The following is a 25,390-nucleotide window of genomic DNA, read 5'->3' as shown; positions in this document are numbered from 1 at the left end:
TTAGTTGAAATCAAGAAAAACAAATGGGCATGGGCAGGACATGTAATGAGAAGGGAAGATAACCGATGGTCATTAAGGGTTTCGGACTGGATTCCAAGGGAAGAGAAGCGTAGCAGGGGGTGGCAGAAAGTTAGGTGGGCGGATGAGATTAAGAAGTTTGTAGGGACAACATGGCCACAATTAGTACATGACCGGGGTAGTTGGAGAAGTATGGGAGAGGCCTTTGCCCTGCAGTGGGCGTAACCAGGTTGGTGATGAGGATGATGGTGATGAACCTCCAACACTAACTGGTTTTAGCTTGTGACAATTTCCGTGCAGTCACGTAGTTGACAGCCACACCGTGTGTAGCAAGCCATCTTGTGATAATCTTTTCAGGAGATTGATGACCTCCTCTCAGGCCAACTCACTGCCCAAGATGACGAGGCTGTGTTGGCCGAGTTGGAAGCTCTGGTGTCCGAAGAAGAAGCCCGAGCCGTTCTCAACCTGCCCAGTGTGCCAGCGGAGAGCGGGGAGCTGCTCTTGCCCGATGTTCCGAGCATGGCGGAAGCAGCAGGTAATGCGGGGTCTACACACCTGCGGCGGGCCCTGTTCCAACTGCCATTCAAATAGGAATGCAACTGCTGCTGTTGTGGCCAAAGGGACATCGCTGGCACTCTTTTGGCATAAGTGCCTCTGCTTTCGTTTGCCATCAGTGTGGGAGAAGCAGTCATAATACCGTATTTACTCGCATAATGATCGCGCTTTTTTGTCAGAAAAATTGGCGCGAAATCAGGGGTGCAATCATTCCGCTAGTTAAATTTCCCGCGAAAAGAAAAAAACAACTTTTTTTGTCCCGCGTTTGCTGCGGGACACCAAAACAAAAATGGCGGCCGGCAGAGCAAGCCGAATGCGCCAAACACGATTTTTTTTCTTCTCGTGAGGACATTACGTGCATTGAAACAGTTTCTTTTGTATCAGTAATGAATATTGTTAATATCGGCAAGTTTGCGGCAATAACGTAGCCATGTCCACTTTGAGGGGACAGAAACAGATGAGCGTGCTTAGCTACCAGTGACATTGAAACACATGGTCGGCATGCTGCGGAAACTGCTGGATTTGTCTTTACTACTATCCTAATACGGCATGTTTCTGCTAAGGGTGGGCGAATGTCTTAGCTGTGTTACAAGTGTCGGTGTATAAATAGGGTACACTTTTAAAGTATCAGTGTAAATGTGGCTACTATCGTTGCCGCTCGCGATTTGTTACGTGCCCACGAGTGCAGATGAGAAGAACCGAAAGGCGCCTTTTTCGTTGTTCTTGACCACAACCATTATACAGCCTACACATAATAAAGGCATGTTTGGTTGCAGCTTTTCTTTAGCCATGGAAATGCAGAAAGTGATGATAGTAATGAAATGAGGCATCTACTTAATATTTGGCACATGCAGACCGCCTGGTTTGTCTTGAAGAATCATTCGTGTAGCATTCGACAGATGGTAAGCGCGATCATTATTAGCTAGACTTGGCACACAACATATCTCTGCGGCAAGTTCGGGGTGCGATTGTTCCACAAGAAATTAAAAAAATCGAATGTTGATGACAGAATTCAGGGTTACGATCATTACGCGAGTGCGATCATTATGCGAGTAAATACGGTATTTCCTCGGCATAATGATCACACTCGCGTAATGATCGCACCCCTGAATTCTGTCATCAAAATTCGATTTTTCAAACGCGCATGTCACTAGAGTGATATCATCTGCTAACAGAAGCCTTGGTTTCCTAAAATGTCATCCACGTCTAGCGCCACCAAACCTAAAATTGCTTGCATACAAGTCACTCGTACGCTCTAAGCTGAAATATGCCTCTGCCATCTGGAACCCTAACCAAAAATATCTTACAAACTCTAGAATTAGTACAGAACCGTGCCACAGGATTCATTCATTCATGCTATTCATATAATGTCAGTATATCATCGTTTAAAGCAGAATCCGGCTTAACAACTCTGGCTTGTCGGCGTCGTACTGCTACTATGTACTTATTTCGTAGGTTTTTTTACAGCTCACTTCATCATCCACCCTCCATCAGTCCTGCACGCATTTCACTCTGCATTGGGCATCCCCTTCAAGTCGCCCGTCCGCGTGCGCACGCTACCACATTTACCACATCATTCTTCCCACTTTCAGCCTCGGACTGGAACAGCCTTCCACACGACATCGCCGCAATCACCTGCCCATCCACGTTTTTTACTGTATAATTAACATATTTACCAGCGAGCAAACTTGTACCTAAACGTCTTTTCCTTGTGTATTTAATTTCTTTTATTAGCTACCCACCCCTTATGTAATACCCCCAATCCTGGGGGCTCTTAAGGTAATAAAGTGAAGTCCCTGCCCAGACCACGATATTGGACAACACTCAGCGTGTCACTCTGTAAGACATCAATGTAGTAAAAAAAAAGGAAAAAAGAAAAGAACAAAAATATTGCAGTACACTCAGCCTGTAATACGCAATACATAAATATAATACTACAAAATAATACATAATGTAACACTAATACATCATTAATACATAAATGCAGTGGAGAAAAAGAAAGAACTAAGCCGTGGTTTTATTAAGTGAACTAGAACATACTTGATATTAACAGCTTATCGACAAGAAATTTTCATGGCTGAATTTTGAGGCACAATACAGTTCTGGAAGAAAGTATACAATATAAGCAAATCTTACACGGAATAGAAAGAAAAAAAAAAGTGTCATGTTTGAAGTGCCATTAGATAAGCATGTATATTTTTTTTTTGAAAATTGCTACTGATCGGCTTTCATTCACTATGCTCATGGCCATCATGCTAGAGTTTAAAAATGAAAGAATAAGGTGTGTTAGCTTTTACTTGCCGTAGTTGGTTCGAATCCTTTCACTGTAATAGGTGGTTTTCCCAAGATTATATGTGTGTTTTCCGGGAGTAGGTATCCTGAAATATATCTGTGTTCAATTTAATTTGATTGTAGATGACTGTCGCTAGCTTTTTATAAAATATATTTTCGAATTTTAATATGCTGTGTTTATGGAAAAGTGGAGCAGAAGGCGTTCGGGGCAGAACATTTTGGATTATATGCAAGATTCTTTTTTGCAGCCTGTGAATACTATCTTTGTTTGTTTTTGTTGTTGTGCCCCAGATTAATAGGCAGTAATGTATGCACAAGTAAACTAAAGTGTAGTAAAGCAGCTTTGTCACCCAGAGGGGCAGTAAACATATTAAAGATCAAATTATTATTATTTATTATTAATTATTATTTTGCCAATTACGCCAATGGATCACGATATGTGGGTGCGAAGACTATCTATGTGATTGGACCAACTCAATGTTTCGTTAAAGATAACGCCTTGAAATTTTTGAGTCTGGACGCGCTCAATCAAAACTCCTTGGAATGTAATCTGCGTATTACGGAGAATACAATGATTTCAAGGTTTAAAAATAATGTACTTTGTTTTCTTAATGTTTAATTCCAGCTTATTTGTTCTCAGCCATAGTGACAAATTGCTAAGCCAAAGGTTCGCTTCTTGTACTAGAGTAGCCATATCCCAACCCGAAAAAATGACGTTAGTGTCATCGGCATATAATATCTGGTGTCAGAGGTATGTTTACAATGTCATTTATATAAAATAGGAATAGAAGTGGCCCAAGTATAAAACCCTGTGGGACGCCATACTTGATCTTGCCCATTTGCGACTTCGGGGGCTGCATATCTGCACACTGATACCGATTAGTAAGATAACTTCTTATTAAATTAAGGGGCCTACCTCTTATTCTATATTCATTTAGCTTTTGCAAAAGAATTTCATGCTTGATCGAGTCAAAAGCTTTTTTAAAGTCAAGAAATATTCTAGTTGTGTGATGTTTTTGCTCAAAATGTTCAATAATTTGATCTTTAATAGATAATAAGGCCTTTTCTCAGTACACTTGTTCTTCTGAAATCCATATTTATGTTTGGTTACAATTTTTTTAAGCTACAAAAGTTTGCAATTCGTACATATATATGACACGTTCTATAATTTTTGAAAAAAATGGGCAAAACAGAAATGGGCCTGTAGTTATTCATGTCATTTTCATTGCCACCTTTGTGAACAACGGATACTCTAGCAATTTTCAATGTCTCCGGGAACGTTCCAGTGCTCAAAATAAGGTTGCAAATGGTGCACTAATGGGCTCTGAAACTTTTAGAGGTTCTGCCTTTATATTGTGAAAAGCCACAGCACATTTGTTACTTAAATTCTGTATCAGCGAGGCTACTTCCGATTCATTCGTGGGGTTCGGAAAATAGATTCTGAGACGTCTGCTTTAATACAGTGCGGTCCACTTAGAACTATACCACATATAACGATATATTGGTTATAACAATGGCTCGACATGAGAGTGTTATTTTATGCATTAGGTCTATGGGGAAAAAAAACATTTATAACGATAGGTTATTCACCGCGTATCGGATATAACAATCAAAATTTTGCCGTCTGGACGGCGTTTTCTGTGCCAAATAATCGTAACATTTGCATTGCTTAGTTCCCTGAAAGGAACGATGTCGAGATGAGGCGATGTTTACCTCCGTAAGTTCGTATCTGCCACCATTACCGCGCAGCACGTCCCGCCCCGGCCGCGCACCGGAGAGTACCTGAGTAGGCACAGCGCACCACAAGATGGTGCTAGCTGCTTCATGCACGTTGGCCACAGTCACTCTGAAAGAGAGAGAAAAAAGAAAGAAAAAAGCGACAAGCAAAGCGGCGCGGTGGCGCCCGTCCTGTGCATCTTTCTCTATGTCCCGCGTCTCTCTCTCTCGCGATAGCAGGCTGACGCCACTGAATCAGCGTGCAACCAACGGTTCAACCCAGTTCGAAGACGGCGCTGACAAAACGCAAAGCTGTGTCGCTTGACACGAAGATGGATATTTTGCAGGACTTCCGATGCGGCTTCAAGGTGAGCGCCCTTGTGAAGAAGTATGAGCTCGCCCAGTTAACGATATCAACCATCTTGAAAACCGGGATCACCGCGATTGTGAAGGCAGGAGCTATCAGTGGCCATCCCGATCAGCGGAAAAGGGTTAGAGACCCTTTGTATGCCGATGTTGAAGAGGCACTTTACCAGTGGTTCATCACCAATTGCTTCAAAAAGGTGGGTTTTGTGCGTAAGGACGAACTTCCCCAACCCACTGAGACCAACACGGTGGAAGCAGCTGACGTAACCGAGCTCTGGGAGCTCGTTCCTACTCGTGACACAGGTGGTGCGTCGAAGGAGGAGTTTTTGATTGCAGACAGTGCTGCCTCGTTCTGCGATGAGGTCACCGATGAGGCGATCGCCGAAGATCTGCTGTCTCGACAGACGGCAAAGTTGTGCGACGGTGGCGGCAGCAGCGACAGGGACGAGATTGACAGTGGCTCCTTGACCCCGACCTCGATGTCCACGCAAAGTGCACTGTCGTCGATCGACTCCTTAATTGATTTTATGCATGCTAAAGGATTGCCGCCAGTGTTCGCGCCGCCGCTGGAATCCATGCACACCGCGGTTGTGAAGCTGAAGCTGCCGTAAAAGCAAGTGCAGATTTCGGCCTATTTCGACGCGCCTAACCCTTGACACGGTCATTGGTGCTAGAAATAAAGTTTGTTTTTCACAGCCCACTTTCTACATCATCTATTCCTCAGAGCAAGTAGGGAATTCGAGTTCGGAGCTGCAATGGTATGTTCCGCGTTTTTTATTTTTTAAAAGTTTTTTTTAAGAACTGCAGTCCAGATATAGCGATCATCGGTTATAAGGATAATATTTTTCGTCTTTCTCGATATAATTATAAGTGGACTGCACTGTATATGATTTGTAAGACTGGACAGCACCATTTGAAATATCAGAAGCTCCTGAACTCAAAAAATGCTCATTGAACATATCGGCAAGTTAAGTACCTGAGCAAGATCTGCCCTCTATTTGAAGCTGAGATAGCCTTTGTATTTTTCTTCTGCAAAATATTGTTCACAGCATTCCAAATGGCTTTCTGATCATTGAGTGTGTTCGCAAACTTTTTTTCGTAGTAGCTAATTCGCGCCTTTTTAATATCAGATCCTATCTTATTTCTGACTTGCTTAAGTTCAACCACGTAGTCTTAAGCGCTTTGTTTTTATGAATTCAGTAAACAGCTTATCTCTTGCTTTCGTCCTTTTCAAAAGTGAAGCGTCTATCCATGGTTTTCTTGCCCTCTTGTTTATTTTATGCGCCACTATCGGAAAAGCTAAATCATAAAATTCTGTTAACTTTGTTATGAATATGTCGTAAGCATTCGCAGGGTCAGTATTAATGAAAATACAGCTCCAATCAGTTTCAGTGACAACATTCTGGAAATGCTTAATTGTTTCTTGGTTAATTTTTCTACTCTGCGTAGGATTTGCTGGATTTCATTGTTTTACGCACCACGGAAAAAATGCAAAAATCGGCAGGTGATCGCTGACCCCAGGTGTTAGTGTGCATATCTCATTTTTGTAGTTAGTGAAACATAAATCCAGGGCAGTTTCATTCAACTGTGTAATCCTTGTAGGTACATGAATTGTGTTTTCATAACCAAAAGAGAGCATTCTGTCAAGAAAATTTTGTTTGTTGTTGCTTGGTGATAGCGTATCTATGTTGAAATCACCTGTAACAATTATGCGTGCGCTATTCTTTTCACAGTACTCAAGCATTTCATCTATGAAATTTAATACAGATTAAGTGCCTTAACAGTTATCTCTTGCTTAGACTGGCACATGTACCCGACTGACACGTGGCAATACCATTCCAGAGCTTGCACAGATGAGTTTCGTGTCTTTCTTTTTTCGCCTCAGTGCTCCCTTTAGTTGATAGTCGGCGTTCGTGTTGTCCACTTCTCTCTTTCGTGTCCTGTCTGCACGCCTCACCTCTTTTTTGCATAAAGAACAGTCTAGGTTGTGTAAAATCACACTGAGCATTACACATTTCATAACACTTTGTAGTCACATACACAGTTCAAGACGGGTTGCCAAAACTGATGGAAAGACCGTCTGGGCAAATCATTACACACACTGCACAAGCTTAGAGTGCATCTCGATGAAGCAGCCAACAGCAATGTGTGAACTGTGGCCGAATGGGTGGCCATGCAGAGGTTTTAGATAAGCTTCAAGTAGGCACTTCTTATGGTATTTGATTTATCGATATATCAAACTATATTGCGATTCTCTTTGAGTTCAATACATCCAGGTTCAGTGGTTTTCTCATTGGCTCTGTATGTTGGGCCGGTGGTCTTTTTTCACTTGTTTTGAACACAAGTCGTGTTTTCTTGCATCTAAACTTTGGTTGGCCTACTGCAATGCTGGTTGTCTTCGATATACCTCTGCCCTTAAACAGTGCAATCCACATCCTTACTGTGCTATAGGAGTGGGCATCCTTTCCCAGTACATATCTACACCATATCATGAGGGAAACTGGCCAGAGTTAGCCATTTCAAGGACTGAAGTCATCGGACATGCTTTCAAGTTCTCCATTTTGACTTGGTTGCAAGCATCACCACCTGTCCATGCCTGCCACCATCAAAATCTACACATGCTTCGTTCGGCTTCGGGTGCCAACTGACTCGACCAAAATCAATCTGCATGCTTTAAGATCATTAACCTCAATGCAAGGAGTGTACTTAAAAAATAAGATAGCCTAGAAAGCATTGTAATAAAGCACGATCCAGATGCAATGGTAATAACAGAAGCATGGCTGAACCCGGATGTGACTGATGTCGAATTAATTCCCCTCGGATATTCCATAATGAGAAAGGATCGGAGCACTAGAGGGGGCAGGGTAGCTATACTTCTGAAAAGCGACATTCCTATTATGGTACCTAATGATCCAAGCAATCTCGAAACAGTCTGGATTAAAACTACCTTGAATGACCGTAATTTGCTAATCGGTGGTGTTTACCGGCCTCCCAACTCCCCTGTAGAAGTATTAGAAAACTTGGAAACCTTTAGGAACTTGCACGTGCATCCAGATGACATGTGCCTTGCGGGCGATTTTAATTTGGCTGGAATTGATCGAACCAAAGTATGAAGTTGTGATCAGTTATTAAATATTGCATTTAATTGTAACCTGACGTAAATTGTGTCTGGCTTCACAAGAGTGGGCGTGGAAACTTCAATGCGTTTAGATCTTGTTTTCGTTTCAAATCACCTATGCTCTATGGACAGGCCGCCATTGGAATCTGAACCTGGCAATGTTTAATGCTGGAACGTTATCTGGTGAGAGGAATCTAGCAGTGCTATTGAAGGAATTAGCAGGCAGTAAATGGGATATAATAGGATTCAGTCAGGTTAATAGGACAAAAGAAGCATATACAGTGCTAAAAAGCGGGCACTTCCTGTGCTACCGGGGCTTAGCGGAGAGACGAGAACTAGGAGTCAAATTCCTGATTAATAAGGATATAGCTGGTAACATACAGGAATTCTATAGCATTAACAAGTGGGTGGCAGGTATTGTTGTGAAACGTAATAAGAGGTACAAATTGAAGGTCGTACAGGCCTATGTCCCTACATTCATTCATGATGACCAGGAAGTCGAAAGCTTTGATGATGACGTGGAATCAGCGATGGGTAAAGTCGAAACAAAATACACTATACTGAGGAGCGGCTTCAATGCCAGGGCAGGCAAGAAGCAGGCTGGAGACAAGTCAGTGGGGAAATATGGCATTGGTTCTAGGAATAGCAGGGGAGAAGTATTAGTAGAGTTTGCAGAACGGAATAATATGTGGATAATGAATACTTTCTTCTGCGCGGGATAGCCTAAAGTGGACGTGGAGGAGCCCGAATGGCGAGACTAGAAATAAAATAGACTTCATGCACTGCGCTAACCCTGGCACCATACAAGATGTGGATGTGCTTGGCAAGGTGCGCTGCAGTGACCATAGAACTCGAATTAGCCTAGACTTGAGAATGGAACGGAAGAAGCTGGTACATAAGCCGACCAATGAGTTAGCGATAAGAGGGAAAATCGAGGAATTCCGGATCAAGCTACAGAACTGCTATTCAGCTTTTACTCAGGAAGAGGACCTTAGTGTTGAAGCAATGCACGACAAATTTGTGGGCATCATTAAAGAGTGTGCAATAGAAGTCAATGGTAACTTCGTTAGACAGGATACCAGTAAGCTATCGCAGGAGACGAAAGATCTGATTAAGAAATGCCAACGTATGAAAGCCTCTAACCCTACAGCTAGACTAGAACTGGCAGAACTTTCCAAGTTAATCAACAAGCGTAAGACAGCTGACATAAGGAAGTATAATATGGATCGAATTGAACATGCTCTCAGGAACAGAGAAAGCCTAAAAGCAGTGAAGCAGAAACTAGGAATAGGCAAGAATCAGATGTATGCGTTAAGAGATAAAGCCAGCAATATCATTACTAATATGAATGAGATAGTTGAAGTGGCTGAGGAGTTCTATAGAGATTTATACAGTACCAGCGGCATCCACGACGATGATGGAAGAGGGAATAGTCTAGAGGAATTTCAAATCCTACAAGTAACGCCGGAAGAAGTAAAGAAAGCCCTGGGCGCTATCCAATAGGGGAAGGCAACTAGGAAGGGTCAAGTAACAGCAGATTTGTTGAAGAATGGTGGGCAGATTGTTCTAGAAAAAATGGCCACCCTGTATACACAATGCCTCATGACCTTAATGAGATCAGCATTCCGGGCAAGTTGGTAATCCATTACGCAAATGATATTGCGCAAAAAAAAAAAAAACACGACACGGACGTAAGCCGATCTCAAGATGGCCTCAAGCTTACCGGAATCTTGGAAGAACGCCAACATAATCCTAATCCATAAGAAAGGAGACGCCAAAGACTTGAAAATTATAGACCGATCAACTTACTTTCTGTTGCCTACAAGGTATTTGCTAAGGTAATCGCAAATAGAATCAGGAGCACCTTAGACTTCTGTCAACCAAATGATCAGGCAGGATTTCGTAAAGGCTACTCAACAATAGACCATATTCACACTATCAATCAGGTGATAGAGGAATGTGCGGAATATAACCAACGCTTATGTGTAGCTTTCATTGATTACGAGAAAGCGTTTGATTCAGTCGAAACCTCAGCAGTCATGGAGGCATTACGGAATCGGGGTGTAGACGAGCCGTATGGAAAAATACTGAAAGATATCTATAGCGGCTCCACAGCCACCGTATTCCTCCATAAAGAAAGCAACAAAATCCCAATAAAGAAAGGCATCGGGCAGGGAGATACGATCTCTCCAATACTATTCACAGCGTGTTTACAGGAGGTATTCAGAGACCTGGATTGGGAAGAATTGGGGATAAGACTTGATGGAGAATACCTTAGTAACATGCGATTCGCTGATGATATTGCCATGCTTATTAACTCAGGGGACCAATTGGAATCCTTGCTCACTGACCTGGAGAGGCAAAGCAGAACGGTGGGTCTAAAAATTAATCTGCAGGTAACTAAAGTAATGTTTAACAGTCTCAGAAGAGAACAGCAGTTTACGATAGGTAGCGAGGCACTGGAAGTGGTAAGGGAATACATCTGCTTAGGGCAGGTAGTGACCATGGATCCAAATCATGAGACTGAAATAAAAAGAAGAATAAGAACAGGATGGGGTGCATTTGGCAGGCATTCTCAGACCATGAACAGCAGGTTGCCATTATCCCTCAAGAGAAAGGTGTATAACAGCTGTGTGTTACCAGTACTCACGTATGGGGCAGAAACCTGGAGGCTTACGAAAAGGGTTCTACTTAAATTGAGGACGACACAACGAGCTTTGGAAAGAAGAATGATGGGTGTAACGTTAAGGGATAAGAAGAGAGCAGATTCGGTGAGGGAACAAATGCTAGTTAATGACATCTTAGTTGAAATCAAGAATAAGAAATGGGCATGGGCAGGACATGTAATGAGGAGGAAAGATAACCGGAGGCCATTAAGGGTTACGGACTGGATTCCAAGGGAAGGGAAGCGTAGCAGGGGGCGGCAGAAAGTTGGGTGGGCGGATGAGATTAAGAAGTTTGCAGGGACAACATGGCCACAATTAGCACATGGCCGGGGTAGTTGAAGAAGTATGGGAGTGGCCTTAGCCCTGCAGTGGACGTAACCAGGCTGATGATGATGATGATGTTCTTTATTATGAGTTGTGACATTGATGATGGTATTTCAGACCATAAAATGGTAGTGACGTCATTAAATTTGTCTGCGCAAACTCGTCCACGCATCAAAAATGCCGTTCTTGAATTTTACATTAGCCCATGATGTATCTATTTTAGATTACCTCAATATCTCCTTAGATAAGTTCCTAGGTCTTGTCCACTGTGGCGCAAGCGTGGACGACCTACGGAGTTTCTTTTCAAACATGGTCGAGCACTGAGGGAAAAGCTTTGTCCCAAAATGTTTAAAAACAACTAAATGAAAAAATCCCTGGATAATCAGAGAGATAATTCATGCAAAAAAAAGCTAAAATGGAAGCGAAAGGCGTCTTCAAAGAATTGCCAGCCAATCGACAAAAGCTGCATTTTTGGTATGAGTCGCGAGTTAAAAGGGCTAATCAAAAAATCTTAATGTAGGTTCTATAATGTCACATTACAATCTTTTCTGAAAAACGCCCCTGGAAAATTTTGGCGTTGTATTAACCCCCCAGCTGCTTCTCGTTCGCATGAAACTGGAGAAAGCACTTTAAAGAAGGCACAGGATTTCAACTCTTTCTTCTTGCCAGTCTTCACACGTGATAATGGCTTCCTGCCCGATTTTACAGTTGAATCTGAAAGGCCGCCTTTTCAAGATATACAAGTTTACGAACCTCTTATTTAACCGTATTTAACTTCTTACTCAACATGAATACTAAAAAAAGTGCGGGGCCTGATTGAATTCCTAATTCATTTTTACAAAGCTACGCAGAGTGGGTTTCTCAATTTCTGACTAATATTTCAGGCATCTATTAGCCAATGTTCCTTTCCCAGTGCATGGAAGCGTGCTAAAGTTATCCCAATTCATAAAGGTGGCAGCAAATCACACGTTAAAAATTATTGGCCGATCTCCCTCACTAGCATTTGTTCGAAAGTACTTGAACATATTATATCTAAGCAACTATTGGTCTACCTTGACAACTACCATAGCGTAAATAAATGCCAACACAAGTTCCGTCAGGGATTCTCTAGAGTGACTCAACTAATAGAGACTGTTCATGATCTCGCATATACCATAAATAACCGAGGCCAAACAGACATGATATTCTTAGATCTGGCCAAGGCTTTTAATAAGGTGTTGCACCCAAAGTTGCTATTAAAAATTAAAACTACATTCAAAAATCCTCACTTATCCTAATGGTTTTCGTCCTACCTAAGCCATAGACCAATTCGCCGCATGTGAGGAATACCGGTCTTTTTTGCCTGTAGAGTCGGGAGTACCCCAGGGAAGTGTATTGGGCCCCCCTGTTATTTTTATTATTTATCAATGACATGCTGCACAACATTACAGTTTCGTCTTGTGTAAAGCCTATATGTCTAACCAGCATGTGATTGTATGCTGGGTGCCTGGCCATAGGGGCATCAAGGGTGACGTTCTAGCGGACGAGACGGCCACATCAATTGCATTGCATATGTTAATCCTACCGCTGCAGTCCCTGTAACAGATCTGAAGCCCTTGTTACGAAGGAAACTTTGAAACTACTGGCAACGCTTGTAGGACGTGGAAACAAATAAGCTGCACGTAATAAAGCCACAATTAGGTTTCTGGCCTTCTGCAACAAAATCGCGCCGATCAGATGTCCTATTTTGTTGTCCAAGAATAGGACACACATTTGGCACTCATAACTTTTTGCTCACTGGAAATGAGCCTTCAACCTGTGGTAGATGCAGGGAGAGGCTAACTGAAATCATAAGATGACACGTTGCAAAGTGGGGATAGCTGTGCACAAGCCCATCAATGACTGCATGGTGGCGTGATAAGAAATCCCAGCCAAGTGTCACATTGTGGGATCATGCCAAAAGGATGAAAAACTCGTACAGCACACCATTGATGGGCCACATGGGCTCTGCAAACACTGTTGGATTGGCTGGCTAGCACTGCATGTGCGGTGTCATAACTTTAACTTGTGCGGTGTCATAACGATAAAGCTTTCTATGAGTGACTTTTTCATTTCATTTTATTACCTTAAAGGCTCCAATAAATGGAGCGTTACATAAGCGGTGGCAAGAATAAAAATACATAGTCACAATAACAGGAAGTTTTTTACATTTTCGATGAACTTGGATGGGCACATAATGACAGCAACGTTGTTAGAAAGGCCGTTCCAGTCTGCAGCTGTGCGAGGAAAAAAATAATTTGAAAATGTGACAGTGCGTGAGCGTGGACGGGCAACCTGTAGCTTTACGAATGATATCGTGGTTCCAGTATCAACAAGTGTAGTGTGTAGTTGTTTGGAAACCCTCAACATGACATCACTCATGTTTACATGGTCCTGAGAGTAGAATGGTCAAGGACTTGACCAGTTCCTGTGCTTGACTTGGCTTTGATTGTCTTCCACAGACCCACATGTGGCTTTGCACAGGCATGGCAGTTTGTTGAGAGCTGAAAACATGATGCAGGCATTCGCCTTTTCTCTGATCCTTTTAAGCCTCTGCCTGTAGTCCGGTTTGCTGTGCTTGGCTTTCACGTTTTTAATGTCTTTCCCGAGACCTTCCAAGGCGGCCATGATCATCACGTGGTTCAGAAACCCTGCCTTCCTTAGGCGAGCCACTTGTGCCATGAAGCTATGGGACACGAGATGGTGGCATGATTTTAATATAGTTAGCATCCTTCGGGAATTTCACACACTTTAAGGGGACTTTCTATCTGTTTGTCTGCCATCTTGGGTCATTGGGCATGTACCACTGGATATGTGCCGCTCTTGGGCGTGAGCCTCCCCGATGTCAATTTGTGTCCTTAGGCCACTGGGTTCTGCCACTATTTTTCTTGGGCGCATTGAGAAGGACAGCTTTTGCTATGGCTCTTTTTATTAACTTTGAGTGAGCAGATGGAAATGACAAAAGTGGCTTGTTCACCCATGGTTCGTACTGCCAGCACTTGCGATTGACCAGGAAGTGAATCCCGATGTCTAGCAATTTGATCAAGCCATTGTCAAGAAATGTGGGGCCAATTGCTAGGGGATTTAAACCTGTCCAAAAACTTCCTGTGTGTGTTCAAGGTTTTCGGATATGGTTTTCATGATGACTGGAAAGTCATCAACATACCGGAAATTGGTACACCATTGCATTTTTCCAGTATGCACACCACTTTTCTGTCTAAGCTAGCCAGAAACAAATCACTCGGCACAGCCACAATGGAAGATCTGACACAAACACCCTCCCTTTCGAGAAATGCTTTTCCATCCCATGCAGTGAAGTGTCAATAGAAAGAAGTTCAAAAAGGTTGGTGACAGGCCCCCCTCGCCCCCCCCCCCTCTTCGTTCTTTAAAAGCCACTGTGCCAAATGGGTTGAGACGTTCCCACATGCACAGCAATAATTGATCATTAGGCAGGAGGTAGTACAGATTCCTTGTGCCTATGAGTATCCCCCAAAGGCATTCTTGAGAGCAATTGCTGAAATAACATGCCAAATGTTCTTTATTTTTTCAGAAAAGAGTCCTCAATTTTAAGCAAATTTAGTTTCTGGTGCTGCTGCTGTTGCAAAAAAAATGAGGGTACCGAGACAATGACCCTCTGTGAGATGCTTGGATGTGCAAGCGGCGAGTAGGGCACTCCTCAACTGCCTATGCCAATTTTTCAAGCCCAATCTGAGTGCAAAGCCTCTGGGCTTCTGATTTCAGAGACACAGCATGCTGCTGTGCGAGTACGCTGTTTTGTTCTTGGATGTGTCGAGGGCCATAAGGAAGCACTCCTAGTGAGCTGTCATTTAGAAAATCTTTTAGATGCTTTACACACTGATCACTGCTGCACACACATCTGCATCATGTGGTTCATCGTGTGACTTTATTTTGCAAGAAATTTGATTTAATATCCAGCACACCTTGGTTTCCACAAAGTACATTTCATCTTTTAGAGGAATCGAATGACTCAGTCTGCCTAGAAATCGATAACATTGGAGATGTAGCATGCATGTGTTTACTGGATGCAATTACGTAAACGCAAGTAAACACAAGTAAGCACAGATCTACAACAGGAACATAAATTGTATCCAAAGCGTTGCGAGGCGAAAAGAGGCAGCAACTTCCGACGCTACTCGATGAGTGAATGCTACTCTTCTTCCAAGGTTGAAACTTGCTGAGATGCCATTAGAGGCACTGGCTGTAGTCAAGGGCACTGCGCGTGTTCGCTGTGAATATGGGGAAATGTGGACGGTATCAGCAGTAGCTCTGTTGCCTCATCGGTGCTGCTACAACATCATTGTTGCTTTCTTTGTCGATTTATAGAATGTGTTTGGTAATGGATATTGATTACACATTAAAGTGTTTGATATGCATTTCATAGGCCCGCATCTTTTATTCTTTTAGAACTATTGTCACGAAAGACCTCACTGCGTGCATATAGTGCATTGGGTGGATAATGATGAACCCTGGAGTGTGCTCCAAGGTACTGGGGCCCCTTTCATTTAACATTTACATTAGTCTAAGTAAGTGCAGCATCTTTCTTGTCTGTCTGCTTAAACCATTTTACTAGTTTAAATGGTGGTTCATTGATCACTACGAGTTGAAAGCATTTTATGCCAGTTTTAGCACCTTTGTTGACATGAGCGTTGCTTGGCCTGCATTGCTGAGGTGGAAGTGTACCGATTGTTTTAAAGTCTCACTTTGAGGCCCAAATCGCATACTAGTATAACAATTGAAGTCCGTCACTTGGGAAGAGAGTCACTTGGGAAGAGAACAGACAGTGTACAGGGAAGAGAGACATGTAAATCAGCACTCCTTGGGCATCCAAGAAAGATTAGTTCAGTTTTATTCCTTAAGGACCCTACTTGGAGGGGGGTGGGGGAGGTAGGTATATTACAAAAGGGGTGGGATTTTATTTAGATTAACAACAAGCTGGGAAAATTGTTTTAGTAATTGAAGGTGATCACTATTGCAGTCTTGAAAAGCAGATGATGAAACGATGGTGATGATGCTCCGCGGCAGGTCGTTCCAGTCTGCCACTTCTCGAAAAAAAAATGAGGCAGTAAAAGTAGCAGTGTGCTATGATGGGGAGGTAACCTGAAGTGGATGACTAGTGCGGTGAGGTATGCATTCTGCGGCCATCATATAAGGTGGCTGATTCAGAGAATATGAAATAATTTATGATAAAGGATGAGACTTGCAATGTGGCCACGAAAAGAAAAGGGCCGTAGGCCAGATTTCACTTTCAGAGATCAAATGCTGACGTCATATGAGTAGCAGGGTGTCTACCAACCGGGAAAACCGGGAAAACCAGGAATTCTCAGGGAATTTGAACAGTCTGGAAAAACTCAGGGAAAATTCAGGGAATTTGTGCTTCTATCAGGGAAAATTAGCTGTAACTTTATTAAAGGGAACGAAAGTCGTGTTAATGCTGGCTGCAGTGACAGAGGAATCGCAACGAATCGTCATTGACGTCGTGTCATCGGCACGATGCATTGCCGGAGTAGTTAACGACCGGTTTTCTAGACGCCTGATTTTTCGGACATGCCCGATAATTTGCACGGTTTTGCGGCACCACCACGTACTTTATATAGTCAGTGTATATTGACCTGACTGCAGGTCTGAAATGGCATTAATCAAAGCCGCTACCGCCGCTATTTTGATTATCTCGCCGCCCCGAACCGGCACTCTCGCAGGCAGATCCGCTGGCAGCCGTAACCACCACCGCGGCAACGTTAGGCCTAGCTGCTTCTATGTTCGCTATTAAGCTTCTTGCCTTGCGGTGCCGTGTTTTTCATTGAAAGAATTCGCCGCTATCACCAATGGCACCGACTCCGCCTTTGTAATACTCGCGATTGGCTTTGAAGCTCGCAGAGCACAGCGCGTTGCGTAATGCCAGTCTCCGAAAGTTAGCTTCGCCTCAGTACACTAGTGTTAGGCGGTGAAGCATAACAAGCGTGGGAAGGGGGCAATTGTCGCGGGACACATGCGTGCACCCCGTCTCCTGTCACAGTATAAGCCCTAATATGCCTAATAAGCGTACTGGCAGGCCTTCAGAGCTTTTTCAGACGTGCCTGTGGTAATTTGAGCCCTTAAAGGCAGGTAAAGACATGCTATAATTTTTTTCAGACTGCCCGTTTTTTTTTTCAATTTTTTTTTGTGGCCCCTCGGAAGTCCGAAAAATCAAATGTTGACTGTACAACTGACCAAGAAGATGCTTCAGATGATCCATGTGGTGAAAGCGTGGTAGAAGGAGGATGAGAACAGAAAGGACCGACGCACTGAGGAATTAACGGGAAAGGAAGAGTGCCGCCGCCTTTTTGAAGGAGCTTGAGCTAAAAAAACTAAGTGATGGCTGACGCTGAGACACAGGTGTCCCTCATCCAAACCAAAATAAATTGTTTAAGCAGTGAAACCCAACATTGAGATGTTGTGTACGGGCTGAGAGTATGTCAGGAGAGTTGAGGTTGACTTCCCAGCTGCTGAGAGAGAACCTTCATCATCATCATCATCATCAGCCTAGTTACGCCCACTGAAGGGCAAAGGCCTCTCCCATACTTCTCCAACTACCCCGGTCATGTACTAATTGTGGCCATGTTGTCCCTGCAAACGTCTTAATGTCATCCGCCCACCTAACTTTCTGCCGCCCCCTGCTACGCTTCCCTTCCCTTGGAATCCAGTTCGTAACCCTTAGTGACCATCGGTTATCTTCCCTCCTCATTACATGTCCGGCCCATGCCCATTTCTTTTTCTTGATTTCAACTAAGATGTCGTTTACCCGCGTTTGTTGCCTCACCCAATCTGCTCTTTTCTTATCCCTTAACGTTACACCCATCATTCTTCTTTCCATAGCTCGTTGCGTCGTCCTCAATTTCAGCAGAACCCTTTTCGTAAGCCTCCAGGTTTCTGCCGCATATGTGAGTACTGGTAACACACAGCCGTTGTGCACTTTCCTTTTGAGGGATAGTGGCAACCTGCTGTTCATGATTGGAGAATGCCTGCCAAACGCACCCCAACCCATTCTTATTCTTCTGGCTATTTCAGTCTCATTATCCGGATCAGTGGTCTTTACCTGCCCTAAGTAGATGTATTCCCTTACCACTTCCAGTGCTTCACTACCTATCGTAAACTGCTGTTCTCTTCCGAGACTGTTAAACAATACTTTAGTTTTCTGCAGATTAATTTTCAGACCCACCCTTCTGCTTTGCCTCTCCAGGTCAGTGAGCATGCATTGCAATTGGTCTCCCGAGTTACTAAGCAAGGCAATATCATCAGCGAATCGCAAGTTGCTAAGGTATTCTCCATCAACTTTTATGCCCAATTCTTCCCACTCCAGGGCTCTGAATACCTCCTGTAAATATGCTGTGAATAGCATTGGAGATATCGTATCTCCCTGTCTGACGCCTTTCTTTATAGGGATTTTGTTGCTTTCTTTGTGGAGGACTATACGGTGGATGTGGAGCCGCTATAGATATCTTTCAGTAGTTTTACATACGGCTCGTCTACACCCTGATTCCGTAATGCCTCCATGACTGCTGAGGTCTCGACGGAATCAAACGCTTTCTCGTAATCAATGAAGGCTATATATAATGGTTGGTTATATTCCGCACATTTCTCTATCACCTGATTGATAGTGTGAATATGATCTATTGTTGAGTAGCCTTTACGGAATCCTGCCTGGTCCTTTGCTTGACAGAAGTCTAAGGTGCTCCTGATTCTATTTGCGATTACCTTAGTAAATAGTTTGTACGCAACGGACAGTAAGCTGATCGGTCTATAATTTTTCAAGTCTTTGGGGTCCCCTTTCTTATGGATTAGGATTATGTTAGCGTTCTTCCAAGATTCCGGTACGCTCGAGGTCATGAGGCATTGCGTATAGAGGGTGACCAGTTTCTCTAGAACAATCTGTCCACCATCCTTTAACAAATCTGCTGTTACCTGATCCTCCCCAGCTGCCTTCCCCCTTTGCATATCTCCCAAGGAATATCATATTAGTAATGATATTCCCGGCTTTGTCTCTTAACGCATACATCTTATTCTTGCCAATTCCTATTTTCTTCTTCACTGCTTTTAGGCTTCCTCCGTTCCAGAGAGCATGTTCAATACTATCCATATTATACTCCCTTGTGTCAGCTGTCTTAGGCTTGTTGATTAACTTGGAAAGTTTTGCCAGTTCTGTTCTAGCTGTAGGGTATGAGGCTTTCATACATTGGCGTTTCTTGATCAGATCTTTCGTCTCCTGCGATAGCTTACGGGTATCATACCTAACCGAGTTACCACAGACTTCTATTGCACATTCCTTAATGGTGCTCACAAGATTGTCGTTCTTTGCTTCAACACTAAGGTCTTCTTCCCGAGTTAAAGCCGAATACCTATTCTGTAGCTTGATCTGGAATTCCTATATTTTCCCTCTTACCGCTAACTCATTTATCGGCTTCTTATGTACCAGCTTCTACCGTTCCCCCCTCAAGTCTAGGCTAATTCGAGTTCTTACCATCCTATGGTCACTGCAGCGTACCTTGCCGAGCACGTCTACATCGTGTATGATGCCAGGGTTCGCGCAGAGTATGAAGTCGATTTCATTTCTAGTCTCACCATTTGGGCTCCTCCACGTCCACTTTCGACTAACCCGCTTGCGGAAAAAGGTATTCATTATCCGCATATTATTCTGTTCTGCAAACTCTACTAATAATTCTCCTCTGCTATTCCTAGAGCCTATGCCATATTCCCCCACTGACTTGTCTCCAGCCTGCTTCTTGCCTACGCTGGCATTGAAGTCGCCCATCAGTATAATGTATTTTGTTTTGACTTTACCCATCGCCGATTCTACGTCTTCATAAAAGCTTTCGACTTCCTGGTCATCATGACTGCATGTAGGGGCAATGACTTGTACCACCTTCAATTTGTACCTCTTATTAAGTTTCACAACAATGGTGTTGGGCTGCTGAGCACGAGGTCGCGGGATCGAATCCCGGCCACGGCGGCCGCATTTCGATGGGGGCGAAATGCGAAAACACCCGTGTGCTTAGATTTAGGTACACGTTAAAGAACCCCAGGTGGTCAAAATTTCCGGAGCCCTCCACTACGGCGTGCCTCATAATCAGAAAGTGGTTTTGGCACGTAAAACTCCAAATATTATTAAGTTTCACAACAAGACCTGCCACCCTCTCGTTAATGCTATAAAATTCCTGTATGTTACCAGCTATTTCCTTATTAATCAGGAATCCGACTCCTAGTTCTCGTCTCTCCGCTAAACCCCGGTAACATAGCACATGCCCGCTTTTTAGCACTGTATATGCTTCTTTTGTCCTCCTAACCTCACTGAGCCCTATTATATCCCATTTACTACCCTCTAATTCCTCCAATAACACTGGTAGACTCGCCTCACTAGATAGCGTTCTAACGTTAAACGTTGCCAGGTTCAGATTCCAATGGCGGCCTGTCCGGAGCCAGGTATTCTTAGCACCCTCTGCAGCGTCACAGATCTGACCGCCGCCGTGGTCAGTTGCTTCGCGGCTGCTGGGGACTGAGGGCCGGGGTTTGATTGTTGTATTCATATAGGAGGTTGTGATCAAGTACTGCACCAGGGTGGCCAATCCTGCTCTGGTGAGAGAGTGCGTTACTGGTTGTGGTCACCGGGATCAGGCTGCGCTCCAGGCCTGTTTGTGCAATTTTCTTAACACACGGTATTTTTTTTGTATTTTCCGGTGGAGAATTGCGCGGCACCGGGATTTGAATCACGGTCCTCTTGCACTGGAGACGGATACTCTACCGTCCCCGCAGGAGTTATATTAAAAATTAAATTATGGGGTTTTACGGGACAAAAACCACTTTCTGATTATGCACGCCGTAGTGGAGGACTCCGAAAATTTCGACCACCTGGGGTTCTTTAACGTGCTCCTAATTCTAAGTACACGGGTGTTTTCGCATTTCGCCCCCATCGAAATGCGGCCGCCGTGGCCGGGGTCCGATCGCGCGACCTCATGCTCAGCAGTCTAACACCATAACCACTGAGCAACCATGGCGGGTCCCGGAGGAGTTATACGCCTCATTTAACTTACAGTGGTGCCCTGTTTGATCAGTCAAGGTGGACGAATCTGAGCTCGGTTATACCGCATGGATGGCACTCGGCTAGAGAACCTGGTATTTATGACCTGCACATGTGTGTCCACACATAATTGAGGATATATAATTTTTTTTAGGAGGGTTTCCATACAGTGATAAAATGAAGGAAAAGACATTAAAATTAAAAAAGAAAAAAAAGGGGGGAAAAAAGGAACATATGTGATTTGAACTCGTGACCCTTCAATGTTGCCCAGAAAGGTAGCTCAGTCGGTTGGTTCGTCAAGCCACCGGTTACTTTCAAGCGCCATAGCTCCTGCTCCGAGCCTCATACTTATGTGGAAAGGGACTGATGTTGTCCGCGACAGTGGTACAGGCATACTTTCAAGGAAAAATGGCCGCCCGAGGAGAAGAGCGAACTCGAAGGGCTTTAGAGACTAGGAAAACTGCCTTAAAATATTTAGACTTGAGGGGAAGCTGCGTTAACAAACTATAACACGGCAATCAGCACTCGAATATAATTATAACCCTAATCATAATTGTATATATTCATCTCATCTATAGGATGTAATGCGCGCGCTGTTGCTTTGTCTCTGCGTGTAGTAGTTAAGAGAGCCAGTTTAAGGGCGAAGAAGTGGGAAGGAAAAGAAAGTCTCTGAAGCAAACTTGCAGCGCCGTGGTTTTAAAGCGCAACCGTGGTAGGCAAAGTTCAGGACCTCATACAGATGAGCTTGCTATCAGTTGATAGAAATAGCTGATATTAAAAAATATTTACTTATGTATGCATCTCCTTTTCATTCGTATTTGAAAATGTTCGACTCGATTTGGAATGGGCTTTACCATTTCTTTCACTGTGCATTTTACTAACACCTTCCTTCTGTTTTCTTTTTAAATAAAATAGATATTACTCCTTACTATTCAAACTGGATTAAGTCATTTTTTTGTTTTAGCATGCTTACTAGAGAGTGACAGCATCGGGCAACGTGGTGTCAGCCTGTCTTGACATAAAACAAAGTTCTGGCTCATTCAGGGAATTTCGCAAAGGTGCTCAGGGAAAACCTGGAAAACTCAGGGAATTTGGAAATGTCAACTTGGTAGACACCCTGGAGTAGGAAGAGTGAATTAATCTATAGTAAGGTTCGTTACAGCGCAACACAAGACAGGTACAAAAGAAGGTATAAAATGACGACGCTCTGCCCTTCTTTTGTCTTTATCTTGTGTTGCACTGTAACGAACCTTACTATAAATCCATATCAACTGGCCCAACTTGCCGTCTTGATGAATGAATCTAGTGGCACGATCTTGGACTGATTCTAATGCATTGATCAAATATGCCTGCTGAGGGCTTCATATGGCAGATACATATTGTAGTATTGATCTAATAAGTGATTTATACGTGCATAATTTTACATTGGGGGGGACAACATAGAGATGGTGCTTGAGAAAACCGAGTGTTTTATTCCATGCTGAAATGATTACAATTAATTAACTTATAGGGTTTTACGTGCCAAACCACGATCTGCTTATGAGGCATGTCGTAGTGGAGGACTCCGGAAATTTGGACCACTTGGGGTTCTTCAACATGCACCTAAATCTAAGTACACAGGTGTTTTCGCATTTTGCTCCCATCGAAATGCAGCCGCCGTGGCCGGGATTCGATCCCGTGACCTCGTACTTAGTAGCCCAACGCTACAGCCACTAAGCAGCCAAGGTGGGTGCTGAAATTGTTTCCCGTATGGATACGCCACGACGAATCGTAAGACAAGGTTATTCCTATACATTTATAAGAAAGCACTAATTCAATTGGGGTTTGAATGGTAGAATATATGGCCACAAGAGAAGGACACAGGTTTGCATTTAGTAGGATTGAGCGACATTAGCCAGTTCTTGCACCAATTCAGCATGTTGTTAAGATTTACTTGGAGATTAAGTTTATCATGAAAGTTACTGATGGTGTGGTAAATGACGCAGTCGTCAGCGGACTATCGAATACAGCAGCGAACATGCTTGGGTAAGTCGTTAATATATACAGTCAAACCCACTTATAACGATACTGGTTTTAACAATATATCGGTTATAACAATGAGAAGCTGCTACACCGGTGACTTTTGTATATTTTCCATGGTGAAATAACCCACTTACTACAATGCCCCGATGCCGCATTATCGGTTATCACGGTAAAGTCTGGCTGTTGGGTGTCTAAGCCGAAAGGTAGGGAAATGTGAAATCCTTGAAAAGGAAAAAAGAAAAGAAATTCGAGCCGCTGCATGATGGACTGCTGCTCCAACAGCTGCTGCGCGCTCATTTTCCAGCCATCTCTGCGCAGCTCTCTCCTGTCGCCCATCCACCCCTCCGAACACCAATAGGCTGCGCCCATAGCTCTACGCTGCCCCACCCTCCGAAACATAAACGAACCACTCCAACTGCACCGCAAGCAGATTAGGCAGATTGCTCGCATGTTGCTCGCTGGCTCCTCATTCAGTGCAGTTCTGCGAACAGCTTAATTGCTCGCATTCGTTTTTGTTGGTTGGGTCGAAGTCATTCCTGGCCACGCGGTTTCTCAAATTCACTCGACTCTCCGCCGAAACGGAAGATGGCTGATCTGCCCACTGATCAATGCGTGACGTTGCCAGTAAAAAGAAATCGCATGGCTATAGATTTGGAAACTAAGTGCTTCTAACCGATGAGACGGTCATCGCGAACGTGCTTGCATCGGATGGTTACTGCGGCAGCGTTGTTGTGACGTTGTCCTCACAGGAGGCCCGGCATGATTCAGTCCCTCCGGGGCTTCGTTTTCACGAGGAACCCTCCGCTGCACTACGTGAAGCGCTTGGGTAACTTGGAGAAGGATGTTGGTAAGCTTCACGTAAAGCATGCAAGGCTGAGGGACGTAGAATTTTCTTGTGCAAGCCAGTGAGAAGTATGTGGCGAGATGCTTGTGGCGATCTCTCCTCAGCATTTCTCCTGGATTTTTCAAGCTGACAGGCTGCCGCAGCAGCATTCTTACAATTTCTAAAAGGCTCCTTTGGGTGCCACCAAAATGATGCCTCGGCGGTGCTTGCATATCGCTTGCCACCCATGACACCTCTTTGCAGTTGTTATAGCAGTGCCATTCTTTAACGCCGACAGCCGCAGCTTGTTACACGCGATAGGAGCGCCCAGGAAACAGTTAAATGACTGAACACAATCAGCAGGCAGGCGGAGGAAGGTGGTAGGGAGGGGCACTGGCCTCCCCGCCATTTTGTCAGATCAGCTCTGCCACCCCCCCATTTTGATTTTTTGATGCAACCTGGGTATAACAGTTATCGGTTATAACAATGGAATTTTCGTGGCACTTGAATATTGTTATAAGTAGGTTCGACTGTATTTGCGCTTGATGGGACTGAGAGATTGTTAGACAGGGGACCATTAATAAAGACTGACTGAAAATGTTTAGTTAGAAACTGTTCAATCTATTGAAAAATATTAGGATGTAGGTTCAATTGTAAAAGCTTTAGTAAAAGCAAGCAGTGGCAACCTGTATCAGAAGCTTTCGTAAAGTCTAGGAAGATAACATCAATCTGCATGTTACGATCAAGGTTAGTGTGGAGGTTGCGAAGGAAGAGTGCTCATTGGGTTTCCCAGGAGAGGCCTTTACGAAACCCATGTTGTGAAGGATGGAATAAATGGCTTGAGTCCCAAAAACTTATAATGTGATAGTAGGTGACTTGTTGATGAGTTGATGAAATGGGGCGGTAATTCAGGAGTGAGTCTCTGGTACCTGATTTAAATAGTGGAACGATCTTCCCCACTTTCCACTCATCTGGAATGATACACGAGGAGAGTGACTGTGAAACGATAAAAGACAAATATGCCGCACAAATTGGTGTAACATTTTTCAGAAGTTTTGAATTAATCGAGTCCATACTGGCTGATGAATAAGGTTTCATTTTATCATTTATGGTGGCAATGCCTTCCTTGAAGAAGGTGATAGCTGGCATAAATAACTGTTAACTGTGAAGGTTCATCAAGTTCTTCAGTAAAGACAGATGCGAATGCGTTCAGTATTTCCCTGTACTCATGTTCAGTGACTGCCTCATGCGAGTCGTTAGTAAGTGTAATATCATGAGTGTATCTGGGGTTTAACACTTGCCGAAATTGGCAGGGATTACCGATTAATAGCTTTGGTAAGTCATCGAGATAAAATGGGTGCTTGGCGTTCTGTATCACAAGTATAACTTTCAGCTTCGAGGTA

The 25,390-nt window shown here is 43.7% G+C and overlaps 1 protein-coding gene across 1 annotated transcript in view; it reads left to right on the top strand.

Moving 5' to 3' along the window:
• Vps20 (vacuolar protein sorting 20) overlaps positions 1-25,390 on the top strand; it is a 57,860-nt gene that overhangs the window by 30,978 nt on the left and 1,492 nt on the right. The window contains exon 6 of the mRNA XM_070523083.1: positions 376-553. Within this exon, the coding sequence (XP_070379184.1) occupies positions 376-553 (178 nt within the window). The remainder of the gene's footprint in view (positions 1-375; positions 554-25,390) is intronic.

The sequence above is a fragment of the Dermacentor albipictus genome, chromosome 8 (assembly GCF_038994185.2).
Source record: "Dermacentor albipictus isolate Rhodes 1998 colony chromosome 8, USDA_Dalb.pri_finalv2, whole genome shotgun sequence".
NCBI classification, from domain to species: domain Eukaryota; kingdom Metazoa; phylum Arthropoda; class Arachnida; order Ixodida; family Ixodidae; genus Dermacentor; species Dermacentor albipictus.
Note: the sequence above shows the minus strand (reverse complement) of the source record. Positions and strands in the feature narration are given on the sequence as shown.